Consider the following 17,968-nt stretch of genomic DNA (forward strand, 5'->3'; position numbering starts at 1 on the left):
TCTTGCAAGTTTTCAATTCCTGTTTTACTAGGGAGAGCACTTAGTTTGGTCTATACTTTCATCGCTCTCTCGCAAACCAAACGAAAAGGCTTTGAAAAATAACTTAGGTCAGTGATAATTCAACAACAATTTTCCATAAAAAAATTGAAAAATTGAAATTGAAAAGGCGATTTTCAAGATCGAAAAAAACTAGAGGTCTTATATTAATGCCGCAGTCTCCTACTAAAAGCAGGGACAAAACAATTTTATGTTCAGTGGCCAGGAAATGCTGTGCTTAACAAAATATTTTTTGTATGAAACATTACAGCTAATTTGTACAAGATTAGCTTTATTTTGGCAGATTATTAGAAAAAAATTTTAATTGCTCTTCGTCTATCGTTTTTCGAAAAAATAACAAAAAAATCAAATATAGAATATAAGTTTTCTTCATGAAAAAGAAGACAGAAGAGCTGAACATCTAAGCAATAGGGAATAAAATTGAAAAAAAAACTGGTTGTTGTTGTATATCACTTTGCTAGCTAGTGGCCCAAGAATAGACCTTGTACTATTTTATTAATGTTTTCTGAGCAGGTTTTAGGGCAACTTGTTTTAGATTTCTCAGCAAAAGAAGCCAAAAAGAGCTCATCTGGAGCTAAGCTTTTAATTAAAAAAGATAACTTGTTATGAAATCAACCAAAAGTTTTGCAATAATAATCCAGCCAAAAACTTTAGCAATTTTCATCTTAGCGATAACGATATTCAGCAAAATTTTTAAAAATTTGAGAAAACGAGCGTGTGATTAAAAAAATGTGAGTCGGACAAAAATGCAAATAGTTCTGTTTTTTTAATGCAACCTTGATTAGTCGTATTATCTGTGCTATAATTTTCACCGCCAAACTCGGGCATTCTGCCTGCATTGTCTGCTGGAAAAACGCTTACAAGTAATTCAACAGCTCGCAGAAAAAAAGTGATCAATTCAAAATCTCTTGTTTCCTCAATTGGTTGGAAAGAAAAAAAAGTGATTGCATAAGAATATTTGTAGTTTTCAAATCGCAGCTGAAGATTGCATCATTGATTTCTGAGAAAAAAAACCGTAATGAGGCCGTGCCTTGAATCGTAATTCGACTTTTCCCCAATACTAGTTGAGAGCGTATTTATTTCAGTCATCACTTTTTTTTCAATTTCTATCGTCGAAACCTTCCGTGGTATATTCTAGCTCTAGATTAAACTATTTATGACCACTACCCAGAATTGAGGTTCCCGTTCCTAAATAGCAAAAGCCATCAGCCCTGATTCATAGATTTCTATCGAGAGGCCAAGTCTTGGCACTTATAGGTGTACTCTTCAATTTTTTTTGGATCGATTAGAACCTACTTGTTATGTTTTTATGTGCAGGTTGACGTATGATTTTGCGGAGACTACCTCTTTCATCTTTTTGAGCTCAGATTCGTACCTAATGGTATAGATCATGTATTATAATGGCACTGCGCTGGAATTTAACTCTCAAGACGGCCAGATCTTAGCAGAGATAACCAATAACTTAGATTTCACTGTCCAGAGAGAAAAGACAATTAAACGCTGCTTTCTTTTTCAAAACAACTGATCATCAATTTTCCCTTAGCGCGCAAAAAAAGGAGTTCATCTATTTATAGTACTAGTCTTTGTGTCTTAAAAAAGTTGCTTCAATTGAGTCAAGGAACTGTTAAACCTGAGCCATATTTCAATCTCAAGCTACCAAGAACTTATAAGTTTTGAAGGAAGAACAAAGTTTTAGTCCAGATTTGCCTTCTAAAAACTCGGTGTAATTTGATACTCTAGGCAAAATTTCGTGTTTCAAACAACTTTGTTTTAATTAGTCCAGTAGTTAAGCTGAGTGAATCAAACTGGGAACCTAGTCTTTTTGGTCCCCATGTCTTCTGGGTTTCACCTGACTTGTCTCAATGTGTGTGCGCAATTTTGCGTGTTTGTATGTGTGTGTCAAATTTGATTTCTTATGTTTTCACAGGCAGTACTTAAATTGTGTTTTTAAAGGATCCTTTAGACCTTAGGATCCCATAGTGAAATTATGGTGTTACGAGTACTCAAAACTTACGCTTCCTGTTCCCATGAACATTGAAAAATGCACTTCTTTTCCTCTGCTCATATAAGAAATCACGACTCGCATCTTCTCAGCGAGCACCGAATTTTAGTCGCTTCATCACAAATTGACCCAAGACTTGTACAGGTGACCCAATATTCGGGGCCTTTCTGGGTGGAGATGCCCAAGGCAATTTTTCCGATCCCCAGAAAACCTTAGAGATCGACCCTGGAGTGTTCTTTTTTATCAGCCTACTGTTGGACTTGATCAGTCTCAAATCAGACCTGAGACCTTGTCTGATTTTTTTCTGAATCAGGCCTGATGACCTCTGAGATTTTGGTACGGTTGCGTGTCAGTTAAAACGATGGAAGTTCTTTTTATAGCCAATTTTAGTCGAGGACCACTTTTGATGATTAAATTGAGTCAAGAGAGGCAATTCAATAATGGAAAAATTCGACTAGGGAAATCTTCTAACGGTACGCAAGGAATAATCCTCGAGAAATTAGGCTCTAAAATTGACCTAAGAAAAAAACAAAGTGGCTCAAAATTCCTTAGCTTTCAATGAAAAGCAATAATCAGTCAGAAATGAGTCATGGCTTACATCTGAAACCATTCAAAAATATCAAATGACCGTTTGATCTTGTGTATTACGTAAGCAAAACACAAGTGACCATCACACCAATTTACAGCTATATGAACGGAGTCGGAACAAACATAAACAAAAGACAACAATTCTGGAACCGTTTGAAGTTGTAAAAACCAGCTGATTTTTTATTAAACTGCGTACAGAAACCAAACCCCATGCTGGTTATAACTTGTAATAATTATAATATAACAACGAGACATAACTGTTCAAACCACGATAAAGACTTCAATTGCATTTGAGTTCTGATGTCATAAAATGTAACCAGCCGAAAAACGGTTTGTGGCTTGACAATGGGTGCAATTTCACGCTGGCTCTGATGTGATGAAAACAGATGATTTGTCTATTCCGGATTCGTTTGTTTCCAGAAATTTTCACATTGAAAAAACAAACAATAACAAACTGACCGGATTTTTAACATCTGATTAATTGAGTGATTTTTCATAATACATGTTTCGTGTTGCAATATAATTGCTATTCAATAGAGTATTATTTATCTATTCAATTTCAGTTGACTATACCAAAAAATAGTGTTATTTTGGTTGGATTTTAAGGCGTCGGTTTATTGTGATCTGAAACCGAGCATATCTCATAAGAAAATTTTTTCACTGATGAAATATAAATTTCGTTTTCCAAGAAAGGATTGATTCTTGTTACAGCGAGAAGTTTTTATAGTTCCATAATAAAAAGCTTGAGAAAAGCTTTCATTTCTTAGCGAAACACCGAAAGTTCCCCGTTAAAGTTTTCCAGTGATACGAGGACCCTATTTCACGTTTAAAGCCATTAACAGTATCTATTGTTGAAATTACCCGTGCTTATACTCAATCGATTTTTCTTTTGAAGTTAACGTCAGCTCAATTTCTGGCAAATATTTTCATTTCGACCAAATATTATTCCAAGTTTAGCATCTTTGTGAACTCTTCAAGTTTTATTTAATTTTTTTTTCAAACCAATTCTATTTCAAACCAATTCCAACTTGAGGTAGTTAACAATGACAAGCAACTCCAATTTCCTGAACCAGTTCAAAGATTCCAAAACCATAAGTTTGATGGATTTCCTCAAAATCTGGAAGCACTACGACATTGACAAGTCTGGATACCTGGAGACAGTGAACAGTTTTGGGGGAAAGAGTGAGTTCGAGAACTTTCTGGGAGACCTGCTGGAGATAATGTTTAACGAGAAACCCTCGGAGGAAGAGATCAAATCACTGACGAAGTCCTTCATCAAGACTTATGATGTGAACAAAGGTATTGAACTGTCAATTTGTAGATTTTTAATAAGACAATACTGTACCGGGTTGACGGTCATACAAAAATCTCGGTAATTATACAAGATCATAGCTTTCTTTCAATTAAAACCGATGAATTTGTCGCAGGTTTTGTTAATTTTCTGCCAGATCCTTTTCTACAAAATTTAAGTATTTAGAGTTTTCAAACAAATCAAGCCCCAGTTTTTTTTAATACCTTTTCAATCAGTTATCATTACTTTCAACTTTTAAAACTACTTAAACTCTGCAATGTTAAAAAAAAGTTGATCACCTGCGTTTTGATTACTAGAGAAAATCTGGTGATATAATTAGTTGCAAGAGTATCTTTAAACATATTAAGGATAGCATTACTCGCGTAAATTGCGTGCTTCCCCAGGTTAAGATCCCCGACGAAAATGCTCTCTGATCAGATTATCACAGACCGAACTGACCTCTGAAAAAAATGAGACTGAAATAGCGTATAAGTTGACTCAACAACAATCGGATTTTTGCCTGCGCTCCAAGTAAGTTTTAAACCACCTCTTATCAGAAACAAGCGCGATCGAATAATATTTCCATGCTTCAAAAGCGCTCAAAATGACTTTTGGTCAAACCGGCACGCGCTTTTACAATCATACCAATCTAGGCTTGAATTCGCGTATGATCAGACCCAAATTCGTTGGTAACAAATTCTGGTTAGACTCATTTACGATAAAAATTTCGACTGATCAGCCTATCGGGCTCTGTAAGTGCTTGAAAATGGTCTAATTAGAACAGCTTTAACGATGGTTAAGTTTTTCAATATCCTCATGCTAACATCATTTCATAAATATTGATGTTCTCAGCTAAGAATTCACCTACATTGGAGAGAATTTTGCCAATAAAATTTCAAAAAAAATATGGCACTGTTTTTCTATCTACTTTTAGCGCGGACGGGCTCTTCTTATTGACTGGACCTCTCAGTTTCATCGAAGTCAATAGAAGACTCTAATTGAGTCTCGGATCATGAAAGAGCCCAAAATTTGTAGTCAAAAGATAACAAAACATTTGCAAAGGAAAAAACTCTTTTCCCCTCGGCTAAGTGCCTCTGATCAGTCTCAGGTACCTTTGAGTCCCAATGAAATCAGACTATTGCGCGTTTTTGACGTTGCTCTATAAGATATGATGTAACAAGTGAGCGCTTGAGTGAGTCCAATCAGAAGTCAATTCAGTCTGAGTTGTCAACCTGGGCCGCTTTATAAAGGTCTCATTTTTGATCCTATGAATTTGAATAGTTTTAGAAAAAATTATTCCACCGAGATCCATCTTTCTCTACGCTCAACAGAGGAGAAGTTCATACACGAAAAAAAATAGATTGCGTCATTTTTTTGAAATGGTATGAACCAAAAATGTGTGTGGCGTTTTGATTAATTAAAAGAAGCAAGTCTGATAAATTTTTCAACAAATTTGTTAATTTTCCACGCCTTACTATAAAATGAGCCCTAATTTAACCCAACTTTTAAAACGGACCTTCAAGGTACCTTCCCCAGCACAAAGCAAATTGTCTTGGCCTTAACAATCGTAACAAATAATTTAAAGGAGAATTTTCAATAAATGTTTGCCGTTTAATCCAGTGCAGTGCATTTTCATTGAGAGCTGAATTCTGGGCTTTATCTTCAAACTGAGTGCCCGTTAGTTGATTTTTAACACACGAGAAAAAACCTTTGCATTTTAACAGTCCAAGAAGAACTATAGATCTGTTGACTGAATTGAGGTTCATGACAATTCTCCATTATTAATTTATGGTAGAGGCCACAATTTTTAGCCAAACAATTAACAATTTTTTTTTCAAAAGAAAGAAGATTGTGTTTTTTCTCCCAGCAGAAGTGCGTCTCATCAGTCTCAGGTACTTTCGAGTCCCATTGATATCAAATTATCGCGCGCATATGAATTTGCTCAAGCTATGTTTTTGGGCGTAGAAGTAACAGGTGAGAGCATGACTGGGTCTACTCAGAAGCCAATTCAGTCTGGGACCTAAACCTGGGCCGTTTTGAAAAGAAATTTATTGATCCCACGACGTTGGTTAGTTTTATAGAAGATTTTGCCAGTGTGGTCATTTTTCTCTACACTCAACAGAAGACAAATGCATATACAAAAAAACTGAGTCAGTTGTTTAAATAGTTGAGACAAAAAATATGAACGATTTTTGGCTATTTTTGACCAAACTTTGATTAAAATTTTGTTTGTAATATAATTGATAAAAATTTTTAAAATTTTTTTCCAGTAAAGCAGGATTTGATACCACAGTTCAACTGTTTTTCAAGAAAAATTGAAAGTCATCTTGTAGTCACAACAAGTATTTCCAAAAAGTGAAGCACTCTGATTTCATATTTCATCTTTCTAATCTCTGTGGGCAAACTTAGCTTGGACATAAACCGAACTTTTCTGCTGTCCGAAAATCGCAGATTTCTGCGTCAGCTTATTAATTTTTGGTAAACTAATAATCGAGAGTTATCTCCCAAGTTGAAGAATTTTCTGCAAACTATAAATATCTTTCAAAAAGAAAAAAATGGTAATAAAATTCCGGCATAATTAACTTATGTCTTAACGGAATTAGCATTGAAAAGAGGATTATCAATTAGTTTAGAGTAATCAGCTTCTTTATCTCCTATATTGCTAAAATTGAACTAAAGTGAATACAGCAATACAGCAGGAACCAAGCATAAAATCAAATATTGCATTCCACTTACACTGCTTGGTGGGACAAAAAATTATTTTGAGCTAGCTAGCAGAAAAGAGCTTCTTAGGGTGTTCGTCAGAAAGAAAGATATGCGAATAAACAGCTTTTATGAAGGATTTTTGTATTTTATTAACAATGAATGTTTTTATGAATTTGGCTCTGATTTGGCAACCAATAAATATCTTGAGAAAAAGACGATGTTATGGAAAGTGATGAGCTACAGCTGCACAAGCTGTAAGAAAAATGCTGACTTAAGATCAACAAATTTGCCGACAAAGTGCCTAATGATAACTGAAAAGGTTGTCGGAAGTGCATAATTAGCGCTGAAGAAATTTGGATCAGTTAAATAGGCATTAGAAAGTTCCGGAGAGAGCGCTGCCTTAGTGATGAAAAAAATTGAAATTTTGTAAGGGATGCATAGTTATTCCATTTTTCTTGCAGGAATCTTGCAATAATTTCATCCGCTCATCACTAGGGTGAATTATTAATGTAAACAAGCACGAAGCATAAAAATTTTCCTGCCATTTTCAACACTTTTGAGCTCTTTTCAGCAAAAAATGGCCGCGAAATTGAAATTAGCAAAGCTAAATTAGCGGACCCCTACACCGGAAAGTTTGATCATGTCGGAAAAAGTGATATAATAACAATACATTACCGTGATATGATTTAAATTTAAGTATGATAACTCCATCGAAGCATTCAAGAAATATTTGTAAATTCTGAACACGACCATTTTCAGACAACAGGCTACAGATCTCTGAGTTAATCGAGGCCCTTCCTGTGGAAAGGAATTTCCTGCAGCAGTTCCTGGGAGTGGAGATCACACACATGGATGTGGACATCATATTTGACCACTATGACAAGGATGGATCCGGACAAATCCAACATGAAGAGGTGGCCATGCTCGTCAGAGACATATACAGTACGTTTAAAACACACAAGCTTCTTGCCTGATAAATATGTGTGATCAATTTTGTTTTTTTTTCATACCTTAAAAACTAACCATACAAGATACCTACCTCAGCACAAAGCAAATCGTCTTCACCTTAACAATCATAATAAAAGCATCAAGTTAAAAAATTTTAAGGACTTTTTATGGACGATTTCCCTTGTAAGAGGAAGAATTTACCCATCATACAACTTCACAACGGGTTATCAAGATGATCTTCACATAAATTTTACCAGCCTCGGAAAGCTATACAATTTTCAGGGGATCAAAGCGAGAGCAATGCTTACATAATTGTCGCAACCCCTCAACAGTAGTATCATTAGAATTGGGAATGTGGTAGCATTAGACAACACACCGACAGTAGTATATTTTTTTCGATATTCTGGATTTTCGAAGATCTATCGTGGTTTAGAGTTTTGCGGTTTACTTTTATTTTTAGTACCAATTTCGGTAAAAATCTGATTTTCTGCCGAACCAATGTAAACTTTTGCAGCATTAGATAGTGCTAGAGGTTGCTATCCCAAAATACATAGAAATTAGCCAAATGAGAAAGACATTTAAACATCAGTGTTCCGAAAATTCCGTTCAAATAGTAACACCATGTTTTTATTACAGCAACCGAAGGTATATCAATACCGAGTTTTCTAAGCACTGTTAAACCAGGTGTCAACGTCCACTTGTGACCTCATCGTATAAAATCTCATCTTTTGACTTTTGTTCTTGGGCATTTTTCTTCTAACCTTCTATGGCCACTGACTATAAAACAGCAGAAAAGAAACAAAATGTCTGTTCCCTTAATCTGTGCCCATTTTTGGCTTTCAAAAAAACTTTGACCTTCCAAATGCGTGTAAATAGGTCAAAAACCTAAAAACATCACAAATGGCAGCGTAGAGATGTAACATCGAATAATAGTATCAGATTAACCAAAAAATGCAAAAAGTAAAAGACAACTTATTCATTTAAATCAAATGTTAATTCGTAAACTCAAAAACATACCCTAAAAAACCTGAAATTTTTCCAGGAAACGTTGCTCAAAAAATTTTCCATTGATTCAATTCCTATTTTTTGAAAAAAAAAAAGGTTATTAGACTTTTTAGACCAGCTTGTTTGATTTGTTTCCCTTAAGATTTTCCCAAAAAACTTACTGAATTATAGGCCTCGTCTGATGACGCTTTTATCCAACCATTAGGTTCTTAATCTGTTTCCAAAAAAAAAGAAATTTTGTTCTTGAATGAATGTCTATAAGCTATATAAGTTAGTAAGCTAAATCCCGTTACTTTTCGGAAAGCAGGGCTATTATTTGCCGAGAGTTAGTTGACATACAATGCAATTCTGTATTCAAGCGTTTCTTTAACTGGCAATTTCTGTATCTAGATACCGAGCGGAGAGTTATCAGATCGATGGGATAAACACGTCCTAACAGCCCAATTGAGTTGCATTTGTAAAGTTCTCATAAATTTTTTTTGAGATGAAAGAGAGTAGAACAATTCAGTACATAATTACAACCGAATTTATTATTATTTTTGAAAAGAGGGTTGCATTTCGCTTTCACGGCATATAGTGTTTATGTTCTGTGAGCCATCTGCCTAACTATTTGTTTAAGACTGGTAAGACATTTTTTGTCTAAAATTGCTTGAAGATATATCACACTGTGTGCTCATTATATTAATTATACGATTTCCAATTGCTACTGACGGCTTTGCAAATGAGCTGCTGGAAACAAAGAACGGTGTTTTTTGAATTCAATTTGATTCGAACATTTGTATGAAAAACACTCAACAAGTGAGTCAATTGAATTCTCTGGGTTTTTTTGCATTCTTCAATTTATTCGCCAAGAGCATATGCAACGGCTTCATCAGCGTAATGCATTGAATTGCATTTTATGAATTTCGGTACGTCATTGACAAACAGATTGAAAATAAACGGGGGAAAAACAGTGTCATGTGGAACTCCCTGCCAACCCTGAAACCAATCAGACTAAACATCTTGCATTACCACCTATTGACTTAGGTTACTGAGGTATTTGTCCAGCCAAGAAGCGGAAACTAAAGTGCCTAGGTTCTTCTAGTGAAACCACAGTGACAATTTTTCTTCATCAAGTATATTTCGTACAGAAAAACAAGAGAACCGATTGTAGATATATTTTTGTGCAAACGAAATTGGGCATTTGAAAAATGCATTTTGGCAGCTATTACTCAATTTGGTTAATGATTATAAATTGAAACATTTTTGATTATGGAAGCGCAAATGAAGCAATTTTATAAATTCAGCAGATTTCTTGTATCTCTTTCATGGTGGAGAGGTTTATTATAATACAAGAGAGAATTATATATAAAAAGTGCAGTTTCGCAAACTAACAAAAAAAATCAAATTCACTCTTACATCAACTTCATTTCATTTGTTCCGTGGATTTATTTAAGCGGCTGACTACGTGGTCCTTAAAAGTTTATACATTAAAGCATAGCTTTAAACAACAACCTTTTGCTGAATTAAATATAAATCTAGGAACATAGATACTTTCACGTCATTTGTTGAAAAAAAATATTTCTGGGGACGTTGAAGTATACTTTTTCTTTTTGCAAAAAATTGTTAATAATCTAGAATTTGCCTTTAGAAACATCAAATTTGAGAAATGGTTGAAGAATTTAGTTTTGTTTAGACGTGAGCAAAATAGTTTTTGTTGTTTTGAACATTTTTCTGTTAAGTTTCTCTCTCTGCTAGATCTTCATTGAAAACCCCAACAATTTTTTTAAACGTGCTCAGCATAGGGCAGCCAATCATTTTCTAAAAAAACACGGTACTTTTCAACAGATATCTGTCAACATAAAATGCTGCAGGTCTTTTTATGTAGAACAGCTACAAAGTTTTTAATACCTTTTATTTTTTTTTCTCTTTCTTTGGTCTTTACGTTTTCTAATTTTTTCAACAATTTTAAGAAATAGAGAACATTTTGGTATTTAAGAAATTTCAGTGACATAAGGGCAGCAGACAAACAAATTCAAAATTTATATAGCAATGATAACGAAAAATGCATTTCGGTAGCTATTACTCAATTTGGTTATTGATCATAAATTTAAACAATTTTGATTATGAAAACGCAAATGAAGCAATTTTATAAATTCAGCAGATTTTCTGTATCTTTTTCATGGTGAAGAGGCTTATTATAAAACAGTAGAGATTTATATTTAAATCAAGTGTATTTTTTTCATAACATTCATATGGAAATCCAGTGTCTTGTCATCGTTATGCAGAGGTTTTAGTTGAATTTCAACATACGAGCAAATTAACGTTCCAAGAAGAATTTTACTCTCCTATTTAGTACTTGAACGTACTTGAAATCATACTTCAGTATATTGAGTAGCTTTAAAGTACAGTTTCGCAAACTTACAAAAGAAATCAAATTCACTCTTACAAAAACATCATTTCATTCGTTCTGTGGATTTATCTAAGTGGCTGACTACTGGGGACTTAAAAGTTTATACATTAAAGCATAGCTTTGAACAACAGCCTTTTGCTGAAATCAAGATAAAACAGTGACAAGGTTTATTATAATACTCCCTCTCCTCCAGGTTTATTATAATACAGTAAAAGACAACTTATTTATTTAATTCAAATGTGAATTCGCAAACTCAAAAACATACCCTAAAAAACTGAAATTTTTCTAGGAAATATTGCTCAAAAAATTTTCCGTTGATTCAATTCCAATTTTTTGAAAAAAAAACAAGGTTATTAGACTTTTTAGACAAGCTTGTTTGGTTTGTTTCCCTTTAAGATTTTCCCGAAAAAATTATTGACTTATAGGCCTCGTCTGATGAAGCTTTTATCCAACCATTAGGTTCTTGACCTGTTTCCAAAAAAAAGAAATTTTGTTCTTTAATGAAAGTTTATAAGCTATATAAGTTAGTAAGCTAAATCCCATTACTTTTCGGAAAGCAGGGCTATTATTTGCAGAGAGTTAGTTGACATACAAGGCAATTCTGTATTCAAGCGTTTCTTTAACTGGCACTTTGAATTTCTGTAACTAGATACTGAGCGGAGAGTTATCAGATCGATGGGAGAAACATGTCCTAACAGCCCAATTGAGTTGCGTTTGAAAAGTTGTCATAATTGTTTTTGAGACAAAAGAGAGTAGGACAATTCAGTACATAATTACAACAGAATTTATCACTATTTTTTGAAAAGAGTGTTGCATTTCGTTTTCATGACATATAGTGTTTATGTTCCTCGCGCCATCTGACTAACTATTTGTTTAAGGCTGCTAAGACTTTTTTTGTCTAAAATTGCTTGAAGATATTTCACACTGTATGCTCCTTCTATTAATTATACGATTTCCAATTGAAATTGACTGCTTTGCAAATGAGCTACCGGAAACAAAGAACGGTGTTATTTGAATTCAATTTGATTCAAAAATTTGTATAAAAACTACTCAACAAGTGAGCAAATTGAATTCTCTGGGTTTTTTGCAATCTTCACTTTATACGCCAAGAGCATATGCAACTGCTTCATCAGCGTAATGGATTGAATTGCAGTTTATAAATTTCGGTACGTCGGTGACAAACAGATTGAAAATAGTCGGGGGAAAAATAGTGTCATGTGGAACTCCCTGCCTATTCTGAAACCAATCAGACTAAACATCTTGTATTACTACCTATTCACTTAGGTTACTGAGGTATTTGTCCAGCCAAGAGGCGGAAACCAAAGTGCCTAAGTTCGTCTAGTGAAACCACAGTGACAATTTTTTTTCATCAAGTATATTTCGTACAAAAAAACAAGAGAATGGATTGTTGATAAATTTTTGTGCAAACGAAATTGCGCATTTGAAAAATGCATTTTGGTAGCTATTACTCAATTTGGTTAATGATAACAAATTGAAACATTTTTTATTATGATAGCGCAAATGAAGCAATTTTATAAATTCAGCAGATTTTCTGTATCTCTTTCATGGTGGAGAGGTTTATTTTAATTCAGTAGAGAATTATATATATACAAAGTACAGTTTCGCAAACTAACAAAAAAATCAAAATAACTCTTACATCAACTTCATTTGTTCCGTGGATTTATTTAAGCGGCTGACTACGTGGTACTTAAAAGTTTATACAAAGAAATATTTCTGGTAATGTTGAAGTATACTTTTCCTTTTGCAAAAAATTGTTATTAATCTAGAATTTGCCTTTAGAAACATCAAGGCCGAGAAATTGTTGAAAAGTTAGTTTTGTTTAGACGTGAGCAAAATAGTTGTTGTTGTTTTGAACATTTTTCTGTTTAATTTTTTCTCTCTGCTAGACCTTCATTTAAAACCCCTACAATTTTTTTAAGCGTGCTCGGTTTAGGGCAGCCAATCATTTTTTAAAAAACACAGTAAGATTTCTGTCGCCATAAATGGCTGCAGCTCTTTTATGTAGCACAGCTGCAAAAATTTTAATTTCGTTTATCTGTTTCTCTTTCTGTGGTCTTTATGTTTTCTGATTTTTTCAACAATTTTAAGAAAAAGAGAACATTATGGTATTCAAGGACTTTCAGTGACATAAGGGCAGAAAAAAAACTTCAAAAATTTATATGGCACTGATCACGAAAAACGAAAAATTCATTTCGGTAGCTATTACTCAATTTGGTTATTGGTTATAAATTGAAACATTTTTGATTCAAGAAAACGCAAATGAAGCAATTTTAAAAATTCAGCAGATTTTTTGTATCTTTTTCAAGGTGGAGAGGCTTATTATAAAACAGTAGAGAATTATATTTCAATCAAGAGTATTTTTTTCATAACATTCAAATTGAAATCCAGCGTTTTCTCATCGTTATGCAGAGGTTTTAGTTGAATTTTGACACACGAGCAAATTAACGATCCAAGAAAATTTTTACTCTCCTATTTAGTACTTTAGCGTACTTGATTTCATACTTGAATATATTGAGTAGTTTTAAAGTACAGTTTCGCAAACTAACAAAAAAAATCAAATTCACTCTTACATCAACATCATTTCATTTGTTCCGTGGATTTATTTAAGTGGCTGACTACTGGGGACTTAGTAGTTTATACATTAAAGCATAGCTTTGAACAACAGCCTTTTGCTGAATTCAAGATAAATCTAGGAACATAGATACTTTTATATCAGTTCTTGAAAAGAAATATTTCTGGGGATGTTGAAGTATACTTTTCGTTTTTGCAAAAAACTTTTAATAATCTAGCATCAAGGTGGAGAAATGGTTGAAAAGCTTAGTTTTGTTTAGACGTGAGCAAAATAGTTTTTGTTGTTTTGAACATTTTTCCGTTAAGTTTCTTCTAACTGTTAGATCTTCATTGAAAACCGCAACAATTTTTTAAACGTGCTCAGCTTAGGGCAGCCAGTCGTTTTTTAAAAAAAAACATGGTACCTTTCGACAGACTTCTGTCGCCATAAATGGCTGCAGGTCTTTTTTGTAGCACAGCTACAATATTTTTAATACCTTCTATCTGTTTTTCTCTTTCTGTGTTCTGATTTTTTCAACAATTTTAAGAAATAGAGAACATTTTGGTGTTTAAGAACTTTCAGTGACATAAGGGCCGAAGTCAAACAAATTCAAAAATTTATATAGCACTGATAACGTAAACAACTCCAACTACTTGTTTTGAAAAGTTACAATCAATGCGAATTACAAAAAACTAAAGCAGTTACCAACTCCCTTTTCATTTCAAATAATTTCAACCAAATAGTCAAATAGTCAATTTTGTTACATTTCTAAATGATAATTTACTGAAATGCAGACGCTATGTGCTTTCTTTTTTGACTCGCTCCTTGAATTGCCCGAAGAATCCTTTCTGTAAATCCATTTTAACTTCATAGCGATATTGAAAATAAGCTTGATCAATTTTCCTGTGTTGAAGCTCAAATTTCAATTAAAGTTTCTCATTAAATTTAAATTAGAGAAAAGCTGGATATTTCTATAAAAAGCGAAAAAAATTTGTTAGATCAACACTTGTTTTATATGAAAGCGTACAAAAGTTAGCTAAGTTCCATTCAATTTTTGAGGTTGAAGTTTTCTCGTTCTGGTATTCGAGGTTTTCATCTGCGATTTTTATATCGACGTTGAGATATTTAGTAGAGAATTTTCAGCCATAAATTTTTGTGCAGCTCCTGTTAATCTACGCACAATTAGAGTTAGAGGTGAATTAATTTTTCGAGGAGTCTACGCTCTCAGGAACTAGCCAAATTGCAAACATCGAAAAGACTCATCGCGCCACAGATAAGGACTGGAACTTTATGCAAACGCATTATACTGAGAAACCCAAATTTCCAAAGAAAATTTTTCTATCCGATCTTGATACGGCAATCGAGACAAAAAAATCTTAGACTAGATTTTGACACGCTCGGATTTTTCCTTTTTACCCAAAGTACGAATTTGAAAGCCTATACATTTCCACGGTTTTATAATCTTATTTAGCGATCACAAAAAGGCCACTCCCACGTATTATCAGGCGATAAGCACCTCAATTTGTTCGAATGAGGTTATGGAAAATGAAACTTTTGTTGATGATCTTTCAAAACCTATTAAACTCTTTTTTGTCAAAGCTAAAGAGGAAACTTGTGAACTGTACATATAAGGTTGAGTTCGTTGAGAACTTCTCTACTATTATTTTTTTGAACAAAAACAACTAAAAATATCTAAGATTGATAACTAAAATTAAATCCTATTTTCTATTGGTTTAAACGCGTTTCACCCATCTTCCTTTTCAATATCCGGAGTCAACAGCACCCAGGTTGAGGTCCAGACCAAAATGGCTTCTGATCAGACCGTCCCAGACAAAAGCGACCTCTGATCAGACCAACCCAGACTGAAGTGTCCTCTGATTAGACTATCGTGCGCTCGAAGTTCCGTGTGCGCTTAAAGCGCGCTCAAAAACCTCCTCTGATCAGACTATTGTGCGCTCGAATCCGCCTCTGATCAGAGTGAAGTGCGCTCAAAATAGCCTCTGATCAGACTGAAGTGCGCTCAAAATTGCCTTTGATCAGACTAAAGTGCGCTCAAAATCACCTCTGATCAGACAAAAGTGCGCTCGAAGTTGCTTCCGTTTAGACTAACGTGCGTTCAAAATAGTCTGATCAGAGAATAATTTTTAACATGAACAATTCTCTCAATATCGCCATAATATATTCATTTCAAGAAAATCGATGTTATCAATCTTATATTCAGCTCAGGAAAAGCAAATTCTCGAAGTATTGCTAATGAAAATAAAACAAAAAAAGTGGCCAATATTTTTTTAGTATGCCATTAAATCATCTTTCTAACTGAATAAATGAACTTAGACAGCTTTGCATAAAAACGTCTTGATCTACTTTGATTCAAAATGTTTTTTTGGGGGAGCGGCAATTGCTATCAGCTGGACTCCTTGGTTCTGATCAAACCCATCAGATTTTTAGATGTAGTTCTGATCGGAATGCTGCTTTTTTGTTGACTCTTACCAGAGGCAACAAATTTCAGTGCAAGAAAAAAAAATTTGAAAAAAGTGAGATCGACTTGGCCTCTGGTCAGAATAGTGTACGCTCGAATTGGCCTCTGATCAGACTAGTGTGCGCTGGAAACTGCCTCTGATCAGACCGTGCCAGACCAAAGTGACCTCTGATCAGGCAAGTTTCAGACCATTGTCCAGACAAAAGTGCGCTCGAAGCCTTTTCCAGATCATGTAACTCGAGCGCACCGAGAACATGTGTGCGTTCGAAGATGGTCTGATCAGAGCTCAATTCGGTCTGGCAACCTCGACCTGGGCATTACAGAATCTTACTTATCATACAGACTCGTGGGATTTTATACTGCGTCAGTTTATGAGAGATAATGCCAAAAACATTTTATTCCCGTTTGCAAGGTATGACTTGTGACTTCAGTTTAATACTCTACCAAACCGTTATTGAACGACCGGGAATGACGCCCAACTAGAGTATGTTTTGTCCTATCATCTTTCATTACCCCTCTCCGGAATTAATAAACGATAAAATCAAAATGCAAATCATGAAATAGTTTGTCCATGCACTTTTGTAACATGAAAAGTTTTAACACACGCGAACAGTCAAGAGCTTCTCATAAAATAAAGAGAAAAATACTGAAAAAGAACTGGAAACAATTTTCTTCATTGTACCTATAATATATTCGCGGTTCCTTTCTCATAATTTTATTCAAAAATTCCGCCGCCAATTTAGATAAGAAAGTGGAATCTGCGAAGGACAAGGCGGATTTGGAGAGTTTCATTGCGAAGAGACAGCAAGACGTGATCTCATTGGTGGACAAAGATGGAGACGGAATGATAGACAAAGACGAAATAAGAAGAGTATTCAAAATGCTATTCAAGCTCAAATAAATTCATAAGAGCATCTATCCTGAATGACAATCTTTTATTATGTTTATACGTACTGCATCAATTCATAATTGTTCATATCACAGTTAAGAATTTGACTTTCTTCAATAAATCTTTGAATTTCATTTTTTGTTAAATCATCTTTTTTGCAATTCTACAATTGGTTCTGTACAACTTAACTTCTTAACTTCTAAACGCTAAACCATTCAACAAATCGTTTTTTTTTTTCGAGTTTTTTTCCGATCAGGTTCCAGATTTCTAACCATTAGTCTGCTTTTATAACGGGACTCATCATGATATGGACATTTGACTGACCATAACTTTTGAAATTCTGTCATATCTGCGCATCATAAACAACTTTAATGGTACAAGTCGCGTATCATCTCAACTCCACCCTAAATAAGTATGAAATTCATCAAGTAGGTTAAATAATTAACGGACCTTGAGTTCGCCTCGGCCAAGAATGCTCGACTGATTCACGAAGATGATCAGACAGCCCGGACCGAGGAAATTTTACAAAAAAATATGTAAGATCACTTGTGATGCATGCTGCAAAAAGATGGGGTCAATTCCTGTCGGGGTCAATGAGTCGGTTTTGAAATTTAAGATTTCTTGGCTACAAAGTATTCGATGGGTTAAATCAAATTTCGCGTCAGTATTGAAGCTCGCAGTTGAATTTATTTGATATCAGGAGCAACTATGATGGGTTCGAGTAGAACGCCAATAAGATAAACCAAATACATCAAATACACAAACGAAAGGCATATTCATCAGGCACAATTAGTACTGAGTAATGACGCATAGAGCACGGCCCTCTCTAAAATCAATTATTAGAAAGTTTAGTTTGAGTTACTCTGAAAAGACTCAGCTCATATCAGTTGAACTCTAAATTGCACATTTTTGCAAAGCTACAGTGAAATAATATATCTAAAAACATAGCCCAAAAAATTTTCAAAAATTTAGCATTTTTCAATAACTTTAAAGCTTTTTACTGTTTGTGATTAATCTTTGCAAACAACATTGTAAGTGA

The 17,968-nt window shown here is 34.2% G+C and overlaps 1 protein-coding gene across 1 annotated transcript; it reads left to right on the top strand.

Moving 5' to 3' along the window:
* The first annotated feature begins 3,101 nt into the window (after positions 1 to 3,101).
* LOC142342402 (calbindin-32-like) lies at positions 3,102 to 17,078 on the top strand. Its single transcript, XM_075393718.1, has 3 exons — positions 3,102 to 3,946; positions 7,404 to 7,586; positions 16,784 to 17,078. Exons 1-3 carry the CDS (start codon positions 3,691 to 3,693, stop codon positions 16,939 to 16,941), a joined length of 597 nt encoding a protein of 198 aa, XP_075249833.1. The 5' UTR covers positions 3,102 to 3,690; the 3' UTR covers positions 16,942 to 17,078.
* The last annotated feature ends 890 nt before the right edge of the window (positions 17,079 to 17,968 follow it).

This window comes from Convolutriloba macropyga, chromosome 7 (genome assembly GCF_964194025.1).
Source record: "Convolutriloba macropyga chromosome 7, txConMacr16.3, whole genome shotgun sequence".
Classification (NCBI taxonomy): domain Eukaryota; kingdom Metazoa; phylum Xenacoelomorpha; order Acoela; family Convolutidae; genus Convolutriloba; species Convolutriloba macropyga.